This window comes from Petromyzon marinus, chromosome 6, assembly GCF_048934315.1.
Source record: "Petromyzon marinus isolate PM22_M1 ecotype Great Lakes invasive population chromosome 6, UKy_Petmar_22M1.pri1.0, whole genome shotgun sequence".
Taxonomy (NCBI): domain Eukaryota; kingdom Metazoa; phylum Chordata; class Hyperoartia; order Petromyzontiformes; family Petromyzontidae; genus Petromyzon; species Petromyzon marinus.
Window position 1 is genome coordinate 6,005,683 of NC_133672.1, and position 12,281 is coordinate 6,017,963.

The window sequence follows — 12,281 nt, forward strand, 5'->3', positions numbered from 1 at the left end:
CTGGTCAAAGAAAATTAGTACGACTTATATATTCGGAGTGATGGGGCAAAGTAGGAATCAGGAATTTCAACAGCTGGCTCAGGGCTACCAAAGGAGATGAGTGGCACTCCTATAACTCATGCGAGTATCAGGACAATTACTTTCCATATGGACTTTGATAAACTGAATGAATGGCTAAATCAACAATTACAATGTGTGTGTGTGAATGGAAACCAGGCCATTCTTAGGCTCGTATTCTTAGTCACGGCTCAGATCTGGCTTGGCTCTGGGTCAAGTGAGCCAGCTCAAAGCCACGTTTAACTTGAGCTGGCTCTGATCACGGTCCCAGCCATGCTCAGAATTTACATGAGCTGAGCATGAGCCAAGCCATGGTTGAGCCACTCATGCATTGAAAGTAACTGAGCTGTTCAAGACTGAGCCGAGCCGTGTTAGAGGCCAAGCCCAAGCCCAAGCTGAGCCACAACTAGGAATACGGCCCTTATTGCCTTTCAACTAATGTATTATGGTGAGCAATGTGTGACTGGCCTCCACGCCACAACGACACGAGGCTCGATCTCATTCCAGACTCCTGCCAACAGCAGTAGTATCTGTCTATGTCCAGATGCGATGGTACACAAAGACCTCTGCTTACGGGAATGTGATTGCGTATAAAATGTTTCCCGTGATACACGTTTAATTTTCGATGCCTTTAATTCATCGTCTGAGCTTTCAAATGAAGCCTCATCCGTTGCCAAAGAGAAGGCTTAACCTTTCTATTTGATGGGCAAGCCTTTTGCTGAGGGATCTCAGCCGCTGTGCAGACTCGTGCGCTCGCTGTGCCTTCACCCATGTGGGATGGAGCACATGCACACCACGCCGCTGGGCTGCTTGCAGGAACACAGGCGCTCAAAACAAAGATCCCCCGTAATGGCTAAATATACTTTTTGGGCAGGTGCTGTGAGCGAGCACCTATGAAGGCCAGCACTGCGCACGAGGATGTGGATGGCAGGCCCCTTACCTCGTCATCTGTGTCTTCCTTAATGGCGATGTTTACACATTGCACCAGATGCTCGTTTAAGGCTGAGGCACAAGCCCTGTTCAGATAATCGTCACTGGTGTTGGCCATGAGCGGGGGATTGAACTCGGGTCACCGGGTTCGTAGAGCAGCGAGCTAGCCGCTACACTACCGCTCCCCATAATGTGAAGGCCATGCACACAAGCACACACGCACAAACACCCACCCTCACACACATCGGCCACTCACCCCCTCTGCCTTCTCCTCGGTGTTGGCCAACATCTCCTGCAGTGCTCGCACGGATAGCGACTGTTCCAGCACAAACTTGCAGATGGAAAGGTCAGGAGGAACATTCTGCAACAGCCAAAGAAGCCAAAAACCCATTATGAGCACCACAGTCACACAATGCACAGGGATGACATGTGTGCTGCAGCTTCAAGAAACGAAATAAAAACCTTTGCGTCAAAACGATCGATTTTTTTTGTTTGACTCAGCATTTCTCCCCCGAGCAACATTTCATCATCTTATTGAATGCGTCGCTGGCTGAGTTAGGAGAGAGGATTGTGTTTAGATTGAAGCAAAATGTCTGAACCAACCTAATTATCAGTCAATCATAGGCACAAAAAAATCTATCTCACAAAGCAACGTGTCTTTACCGATGGCATTCATTGAGTGGCGGGAAGCCATAACATCAAACAAAGCTGGGAAAAAAAAACATCTGAGGGCGCATAGGCCTCCTGTTGCACCAGGACCTGCAGCGACTCTCCCACAAACTCAACTGAGATCCCGGAAACCAATCTGGGATGGGGCGAGACAATTGGATGAAGCGGGGTCAACTGAAGACCACTGCAGGACACTGTGGAGTCCTGCCGAGGTTCTGAACAAAAGCCTCATCAAGGGCACCACCCCACTGCTCCACGTGGCTTTGTTGCACCAAAAAAACTGTGGTGGCTCGATCAATCGCTGCAAAACATTAAAGATGACCCACAGTGTGACTGCAGCCACTCCAACGAAATAATGGACGAGATCACGAACAACTGCATTCTATGCCCGGGTCTCCGGCGGATTGCGTAGCAACATTTTGTGCCAGGAAGGTGCCACAACTTTTAAGCAAAAAATAACTCGTCATGCTAATATCATGGGACTTTTTGTGTCAGTATCAAAGTATGAAAAATAAGAATAGGTTTTACCCTTCCTGGCAATAAACACAGGTGTTAAGATGTTAAAATACCAAATAGAAACCGATTTTTACTTGATTTGAAGCTTTCGTGACTGCAGGAATCCATACTCTTTGGTTCTTTCGGTAAAGTCACGTCGGTACAAAATAAAATAAATCACGACGTTTCGGGCACAACACACAAGCGGTCGCCATCAGGTGCCACTGGGGAGACATGACAGACGCTTGTGTGGCGCCCGAAACGTCGTGAATTATTTTATACCTACGTGACTTTACCGAAAGAACCAAAGAGTACCTATTTTTGCGTTTGATACTTTAACACTGGCAAAAATAGGTCCCATGATACAGCTGCTCACACAGAGATATAAATACTCTGATACGTGCATTTTCCTTGTACTGTTCGCCTTTTGGCGTTCACTGGCCTGACACTGAGACTAGGCCATACAGAAGGCTGTCTCTGATGTAGGCCAATCAGTTTCAAAGACAATGCCATATATTATCAGAGCGTGTATGTGTTTGCATGTTCACCACAGGTACGTGTGGTCAATGCAGACTGGATTCCGTGCAAAAATGTTGGTGTTTGAACATCTTAACACCTGATTTATTGCCAGAGAGGGTAAAACCTATTCTTATTTTTCATGAGTCATGCTACTTCCGAATATATTATCACACAGCTCTCAAACTTAAACCTGGATCTATAATTAACGCATACTGTACTTGCCATAAGCAAGACGAAGGAGTGAGCATCAATTTGCGGAGGACACAGTGTGCTGTGTTACATCTAGACACGGTGAAGTGAAAACAGCAGAGTCAGGTAGGGAATGTTGCATCGTAGTGCGGTGCGCATTGAACGTAGCAGACGCTTCATTTGTGCGTGAGAGTGCAGAGTACAAGAAATTCCCAAATGGATGCCATAAATGAGATATGATACATCTTCTGGCATCATTATGGAAAAAAAGAGCTGCATAGCTCCTCAGATTCCTCCCGAATCTTAATGTAAAACCATCTGATTTTGACGTGTGATGGTGCAACACTAAAGTGGTGCCGGGTTTTGCTGGCAGTCCGTTTGCGGCGGTAACCATGGCAATGACGGTATCAAAAGTTGTCTTCCTGCTCATTGCCACGGGAAGCTTTGAGCCAATAGTGGCAATTCCACATTCCCACGACAGGGGACACAATCATTCCAAAACACAACCACTGGTGGTTTTCCCAAGAGAGTGGTTCTTATTTTGTTGAACCAAAAAATATAACAGAGCTGAGCGAACCCCGTCCGGAATTTGAGTAAAGTGTTTTATGAATTTGCCACCAGGCTGGAAACAACACCATCGTGGTAGAACACGCTTCGGTGTAGAAAAACACCGCAGGTCCAGACACAGGGTGCTGGTCGGCTATCACGGGATTGTGTACCAAAGCGTGGCGAGGAGTGGTAGAGAGTGGTCATAAACCTAAGGTTGGGGGACAGTGACCCTCCGACGGGACACACGGCGCGGGTGAGGTGTGGGTGAGGCGTGGTCGTACCTTGGCATTAGAGATAGACTCGAGGAAGCAGAGACGATTCCCAAAACCCTCGGCGGCCAAGCAGAACTTGAGCTGCTCCTTCTGTATGGTGGCCGTGCTCTGCAGCACGACCTCATCCTCCTGGAGGCGCGGGGACACAATGGTGGCGGTCGTCATGGCAGGTCAAGGGAAGAATTAAGTTATCCGGTGTGCAAAGGGGGCTTGTGAGCATAGGTAATTGCATCTGATTGATGATCATGATTATCATAACACTGCAATGTGATGCTGTAAGCGGTTTCCCATCATGTCTGTAGGTGTGTGCACGTGGAAGTGTATGGGTGTGTGTGTGGGCATTGGGAGTGGTGGTCCAGTGGTTAGCACATTGCGCTACAAAACATGTCTAGCCGAGTTGGATTCCCAGCCACAAATAACATCAGGGGAAAGTAATATCTGAACAGATCCTGGGCCTATCCCTGGTACGGTGTGTAAAGATTAGCACTGGGAAGACAACAGTGGCTGGATGTGGTGCTTGCCACATCACCGTCTGTTGCACCTTACTGGCCTCAATAGGCGCTCGCTAAGAGCACTTGTCCAAATTAATGAAGGGGGCAAACTGTTTCTTTGTAGGGCATGAATTTGGTTTTGCAGTGTGAATGTGCACACGAATGGATGAGTGCCTGTGTATATGTGTGTGCTTAGGCCTTCATCGGTGCTCGCTAACAGCACTTGCCCCAACAGCCTGTTAAAGATATACCGGGGATATTTGTATTTTTTGTTTAGGCATATGGGGAGTGGTAGCATAGCGGTTAGCACGCTGCGCTACGAACCCGGTTCGCACAAGTTCGATTCCCGCTCACGGCCAACACCAGTGACGATTATCTGAATCGGTACCTGGGTCTCCCCTAGGTCGACTTAGCCTCAAACGAGTACTTGGTGAGATGTGTAAACATCGCCACTAGGTCGGACAAAGTTGGTCGGGCGTGGTGCTGGCCACCCACCCCCTCGTGTGCCGTGCCGCCCGTCATAGGTGCTCGCGAACAGCACTTGCCCCGAATGTGTGAGGTTATACGGGGGAGCTTTGTCTTTGTTTAGGCATAAGGTATTTGTGTGTGTGTTTACGCATGTATACAATGCGTGTGAAAGGTGAGCCCTGATTATAAATCCCTTAACAAATGGACACATCTCTAAAAAAAGGCAAAGCCATTCATCATGCTTATTTGTCCAGAGCTGCATTTCCCATCTTCAAATATACAATTATTATCACATTCACGCGCACATATACATTAGACACATACAGTCAACACTGTACAAATACAGCAGGTATCCTTCTATCCATGATCCTATTATCCTCGACGACTGTTAATCGATGCCCCGAATGGATCCGTAAAAATCCCTATTATCCGCCGAGTACATTATTTCCATTATCTGTTCATCTGCAGGTAAGAGGGGCTTCCTAGAAGTGATTGAGGATAAAAGGAGTCACGAAACCACCATTCCTCTTATCCGTGGTTAAGAGGCAAATATAGGTTGTCATTAGGGGTGCTAAGAACAATGGTATTATTGTCATCATCGTCATCATCATATGGTATTATATCATTCTGATGGATTTATGATGATTATGAATATGACGATAATGATCGTACCATTACTGTCGCTGTTGCTAAGCGGTCTCCCGCCATGAACGGTTTTCCACCAAGTGCAGTTTCTCCACTGTGTGCTTAGTGCAGTCATTTGCGCTGCACATGGAAGACGAGAGAACACGTCCCAGAGAACCATCGTGGAGATGGAGCAATGATATCAGCTCATGGGCGGGAGTGAGATGGATTATGACATCGCAGGACTGTGAACGATGGCAAGTAGCATGGTGGGGTCTTCATCCAGCAGCGGATGGACAATGGCTGATGACTAATGTCTACTGTACATCTGTGAAAAAGATCTTCAGAGTTCATCGGAATTCTCCGGTCTAAATAAAGATTCTGATTCAATGGTGAGGGATAGCCAAAACCAATTTTGCACACACCACGTCACCAACCTGCGGTAACCAGCATTGTGAAATATGACAGCATGCGAACGATTGGACTTCACAATAAATATATGAAATATCTTCACAACCTGTGCAAGTTGCTCAAATTACACCAGACTGTGTTTGGGATTCTTAGGATCCAGTGTAAATGTTAAGGCTCCAACATCCAAAATATAAGATTATAAACCTCGCGGTAGATATCTCAAGCCATTGGGAACAGCTGTCTTGTTTCATGCAAAGCACATGGAATATCTGCATGGGCCTAGTGACACTAGCAATGAGATCGATATATAATTAGATATCGATATATAATTAATTAGACATCGATATATAATTATAAATATATAATTTGAAATTATATATCGATAATTAGTGAAAATTACTAAATTCGACAAGTCTTACTAAACGCTGACGTACAGCGACATGCACGTGTGAACAGCGTCACATTGTCTTCATGATTTAAATGTAATCAAACAGTGCATTTTAGGGAGCCCTGCATCACTAGAAGGAGGTTGGACTTCACCTATTGAGATAACTTTACATTTTCCTACATTATAATGCTTTCCTCACTTGGTCACCCGGCCATTCTTGGCCACTTGCCACTAAGCAAAGGGCTGGGGATTTAATACAATTTGTTTTTAAATCTGAATATGACTGAAAACTGAGAAGTGAAGATCACCAAGTAAGTTTTAGAAAGATCCCTACTGCCACAAAAATTCAATGAAATATATGAAGTAGCAACATGAAAATCTACAAACTTTCAGTACAAAGTTTGTATCAGTACAATACGCCTGTTTATATTTATTCCTTAACCAACACAAGAGTCACTATTGCTTGTAACATTTTTTGCTTTATCTATGTTCTTTATTTACCAAAGTAAAATTCGACTGCATGTATTGTCGATTTTTCAAGAAATTCCGGGGCTTTCGTCACATTCATTATAAAAAAAATGTGTTTAGAGTCAGTTTTAGCTTATGTAAGGCACACACCAAGGCAGACATGGGCAAAGTACAGCCCCCAGGCCGTATATGGCCCGTTGGGCTTTTTAATCCGGCCCGCCGAACTTGTCCAAATATTATTATTATTATTAAATTAAATATTACCTTTCTCCTGTAATGCCCCCATTTCCCCATTAGATGGCGCACTTTGACCGGGAGTGTGGTAATTGATTTGGGCGCAGGCCTCAGATGTTTTCATGATGTTTTATCAGTCACGTTACGACATGTTTTTGTATTGTTCATGTTCGTGCAATTTGTTAAATTGCCTTGCAAATAAATGCTTTGCTACTTGTTAAAGGCCAAATTCTTTCATGTAATGATTTTTAACATGTCATTTATATTAGTTCACACAAACACTCCATCCATCTGTTCCTGGCCCGGCCCCTCTGTCAAATTCTAGAACCCATTGTGGCTCGCGAGTCAAAAAATGTGCCCACCCCTGCACCAAAGCATACTCTTGCATGCAATTATGGTACGTGGCGTTGCAGGAATCCAAATATTGACTTGATAAAAAATATATTGTTGAATTCACAGATTAGCAGCCGCTGCTGCTCCCGTATGTATCACCATATTATTTTAAAGTAATTTTGTATTGGCAGTGCCATCAAAGGGGCTTGTGCGGGCAACGGAGCAAATTTGATCCGACAGTATGAAACTATATTCCATTAGATCTTCAGCCATTTAACTTGATGTCTAGTTTAAGTTGGGCCTCAAAACATTGAACTTTCGTGAGGAATCTTAATCATCCTTCACGAAGGACGAAAATAATGCGTGTGGTCAATAACACTCATTCACCGCCCTCCGCCTGACCAGTGCCAGACGAATGCCTCTCCACGCCACGTCTGTTATGGGGGGTTGTTTGCCCATACTTCACCACTCAATGTGGGTCGGTAAAAGCTGTGAGCCCAGCACCAGTTCAGATATCACTTGCCCACTTACGATAAGCCTTTGCCGAGAATCAAACTCAGGTCATCGGATTCATAAATAACCCAGTGTGTAAACCAGTGCCCACTATTCCCTCTGAACGCAACTTGGATGAGTCCGCATGAATGACTTCTGCACGTGGTATGAGAGAGGCATGAAGGATGTGTGTCCTGTAAACGTTACTGGTTAATATTACATTCATAATGTATCGCCAGTATTATCAATTGCGGGACAATGACCGTCGGTGATATCATAATCACTCATTAACAAATATTTTCACCCAGCAGCTAAAAATGTCAACAGAATTCAAATTCAAATACTGCGGAGTGAATGCCAAATTATATGTCGGTAAGAGCTGCTTGACGCAGGTCTAGGGTATTAATAGAAAGCCAATTGCTGTGCTAAACAAGGGAGAATGCATAGCTAATTTAAGTGCCTTCTAAAGTGCATTTACAACAATAGACCGGTAAGTAGCAAAGTCACAATATCACGTGACTTCAGATGGTGAGGCCTATGCCTAATCCAAGGCCGCCAGTGGCTCACCTTCAGTAGCCTTGCTCACACCTTTCTTGGCAGTACCAATGCATTTTGGGGGATATCACCGAGGTTGGCAATCTGACTGCAGCTTGCGAATCTGACTGGGAATCTCACTGTAGCTTTGGAATGTTACTGCAGCTTGTAGATGCCACTGGGAATCTCATTGCAGCTTGGGGATCTGACTGGGAATCTCACTGTAGCTTTGGAATGTTTTTTTTCTGGAAGATTTGCTGGTTTATCCCAGGATGTTTCTGTTGCGCGTCGTCGCTTTAAGATGTTTCTCTGTTCATATTTTGTTTGTTGCGGTTGCACCCGACTCAAGGGCCGCATGGCTCACAGGGCTATACCTAATAAATAAAACTTGAAACTTACTGCAGCTGGGAGATGCCATTGGGTATCTGATTTCAGCTTTGGGAATCTGACTGGGAATCTCACTGCAGCTTTGGAATGTTACTGCAGCTGGGAGATGCCACTGAGTATCTGATTTCAGCTTGGGAATCTCACTGGGAATCTCACTGCAGCTTTGGAATGTTACTGCAGCTGGGAGATGCCACTGGGTATCTCATTGCGGCTTGGGAATCTGACTGGGAATCTCAGTGCAGCTTGGAAAACTTACTGATGATTGGGAGTCTCGTGCACATGGCGGTCTCTGAGCTAATCACCATCCCTCAACTTCGAAGCGCTGGATTGCAGGCGTATGCCACCAAGCTTCGCCATCTATGAAAATGTGTGTGCATGTAAAAACTCCTGTCCACATGCCCACGAAAATTTATTTCAGAATTAAATTATCTTCGTAACCTTTCAAAGACATGACGAGATACGTTATTTTCACCAGTCCCGGCAGTATGAACATGAGATGAAATCAAGGTGGGTCACTGGCCAAGTCATTCGAATCTCCTGGTAAGTGTCACTGAAGACAAAACTTGCATTGATATATATATAACATATGAAAAAATATCAATGTCATTATCCAATTAAATATACACAAAAATTGCAGACTTGAAAAACAGTTTCGATAGTCTAAGGCTTGTCTGGTGGTGGTGGTGGTGTAGTTCGATTGCTTAACTCACAATTCGTAAGTTGTGAGTTCAAATTGTGGCAATATGTCAACTCAGCCCATTTATTCTCCAGTCATTAAAATGATTACCACTTTCTGGGAAATCAACTGTGAAGGGCCTTGTCTCTGCCAAGGGAATGCAGAATTTGTACCATCGGCTCAAGGTATCCAACAGCGACGAGCATCGATCAATCACGTGTTTGACCAGGAAAACACCTAGAGCTGCGGCAAGCGATACATTTCGTGAGGATTTCTGCAAAAATAATTACTCAAATGGGTGTTTTCCTCTGAACATCGAAAGGAGTCACACGTTCCAAAACGGTCTGCTACGAGATTGTAAAATTGTCTATTGAAATTCTGCCAAATGAAGTAAAACGTTTTCTCTGATATATTATGGGGTTTTATTTCGTACAGAGGGCTAACACCATCAACCGACAATGCTTTAAAACCATTACAGGGGAATGAAACAGGGATTATAACCCAGGAAATTCAGGAGGGCCAGCTCAGCACTCTTGACTTTTGAGCCACCTAGGCACCCTCGTTGACTTCCCATTTTCAAACAGCTTTTCAACTCTCAGGGAAAACGTAGCGCCTTCAAACGACGGTCGAATGCGCAAGTGAAGTTTACTAAACAAAGTACTCCATTACGTAGCACACAGTGAGATTGATAAGAAAAAATACAATTGGGCTGCAATCCGTTGCCTTCCATCTGGCAATCATCCTCCATTCCCTCGTAGCAAATTGCCCTTTCACAAAGGCACCCGTGCTCACATCCTCACAATGCACTTCACAAGGAGGCCGATAATAGCCAAAGTAACTTAATGAATAAATCTGAGCACAGCCAATAATAACCACTCTTGGTACCTTACACTTTTTCCTCACAAGGTTCGGCAAAGTGTCGATTTTCCTGGTCTGTCCAGCATGGCACCAGCGAGATACGCAAAAACTTTTTCAAAATAGGAACACGCTTCGACAGGAACAGAACAGGTGGTTTGAGGTAAGACAAAAACAAGGAAATTTAAATGGCTTTGAGAAACAATCATGCAGTTCTATAGACACTAAAACTCCAAGTTGCCACACGACATCAGTTTAACGATCAACACGATGCTGATGAGACAACGTGACGTCAATAGGGCAAGAGCTTTCCTTGATTCCACAAGATGCGACTGGGACATAGTGACCCAGAAGGCAAAATTGATAGAAAGCAATAAGCAAATACCCTTTACTAAATGGGTTATCAATAAAACAAAATTGCTATTTACACGATTCTTTATTTATTTACTGTATTCTCTTCCACAGGATGGTGCAGTCGCTAAACGTTTCACCTCGCAATCGCAACCTTAGTGCTGCGGGAGCTCCATATTTTAGAGATGTTCGCCCCAAAACAGCGTTAGGGTCAGCGACCGGCCTTATAATGTACACATTTTAGAGAGTCCAGAAATGTATCGGAAATCGCATAACGCACAGCTTACAGAGCTTCAACAACGCGAGGCAGCGAGGATTTGACGAGACCATCTCCCTGCGCCAATCGGGGAAACTTACTTCCTGGAATGTCTCTGGTATTGAAATGCAAGACGGAGCAGGTGTGAGCCAAAAGTAGTAATGTTAATCAAATAAAACAATCCGCGTAAGTGTGTTGAGAAAATCCTGCGTCCATCAAGGTGACAATGCCTCAATGGCCACCCGGGAGGTTGTAATCCTGCACAGATAAGCGTGTATGAGTCTTAACTGGGGATATAACCGGCTTAGATGCACGGCTAATGTAAATGTCCTTCTGATACCAATGCAGTCATCAACGCCAGCACGCACATGCAGTAACTTTTTTTGTTTTAATATAAATACGTAGGCTTTCACAACCATTATTGATTCATAACCCAAAAACACAATTATGAATCACATGCAGTTAAAAAAAAAACTTTTACCAGGTAAGGCCCACTGAGCAATATAGTTATTTTTTCAGAAGCGACCTGGCTATCACAAATAATAGCTCAACGAAGTGGCTGATCATGTGGCAATTTATCACAGCCAAATACTCTAAACGCATGTTTCTAAATGTGCAGGGAAAAACCAGAGGACCCAGAGAAAAATACACGCGACCATGGGGAGAACTTGGAAACTCCAAACATTCAGGCGTCGGCGTCGGGATCGAACCCACGACCTCCTGAATACCAGACGAGGTAGTTAACATCTCACCACCGTGCCACCCACTTACGTTACCTCTGCATGAAGTTCACTTTCTCGTTGTCATATTGTGTTTAACTCCCGAGGGAAATAATCAACTTGGGTCAGAGTTAGGAAAGTGGACGTTTTTACGATAAAGTTTAACATGCGACATACTTGCAAATAACTGCAAGCCACCTTTCTACAATTAAAATATAAAATCTGCATTCGCCGAATTACAAATGAGTGTAGGTTTAAGAATAAATGGCACTACCAGGGTTTATTTTAATGAAAGTGTCATTCTGACAAAATGTTCCTGTGGGTTGTAACTGAGCTCAAAGAAGAAAATATATAATTTATAAAGGAGTTTAATAATCAAGTGTATTAATACAAATTCAATATTTGACCATGTCCTGTTCTTCCCTTATATGCATTGGTTTTCTCAAGGCACTGAAGTGTCTTTCCAAAGATTAAAACGGTCAAAAAAGAAACTGGCTTAAAGTGAAAAAAACAGGAACCTCCTAAAATATATATTATTTCCTTGATAATAAACAAATACATTTATGGAATTAAGATTTTATATGAAAATTACTCAACACACAACTTCGTTCAATAGTCAGAACTGTATCTCCCTTGAAACGAGCCACATTTATTTCAACCCTTGAACTTAGTTAAATAAAATAAAATGTATTAATCTGGTGGACCGCCTTGCCGAATGCAACGGTAACCGGGGCTTAATTTAAGCCGGGGGCTCTTCATGGTTGACAATCCATCCTGGGTAAGTAGTTTGGGAGCCCAAGAAAATATTCCATGAGAAATTCTAGAATTTAATATTTTAAAAAAACATACTGATTTGCCAGTGTGAAGGACTTTGCGGAAAAATCAAAGACAGCTGCAATGTCATGAAATATTTG

At 43.8% G+C, this 12,281-nt stretch overlaps 1 protein-coding gene across 13 annotated transcripts in view; it reads right to left on the reverse strand.

The window, feature by feature from the left end:
• LOC116939631 (ryanodine receptor 2-like) overlaps nt 1-12,281 on the reverse strand; it is a 332,153-nt gene that overhangs the window by 292,578 nt on the left and 27,294 nt on the right. For all 13 annotated transcript variants that reach the window (XM_032948287.2, XM_076062962.1, XM_076062947.1 and 10 more), the window contains exons 2-3: nt 3,690-3,809; nt 1,244-1,348 (exon numbers count right to left, since the gene is read on the reverse strand). In XM_032948287.2, the coding sequence (XP_032804178.2) occupies nt 1,244-1,348; nt 3,690-3,809 (225 nt within the window). The remainder of the gene's footprint in view (nt 1-1,243; nt 1,349-3,689; nt 3,810-12,281) is intronic.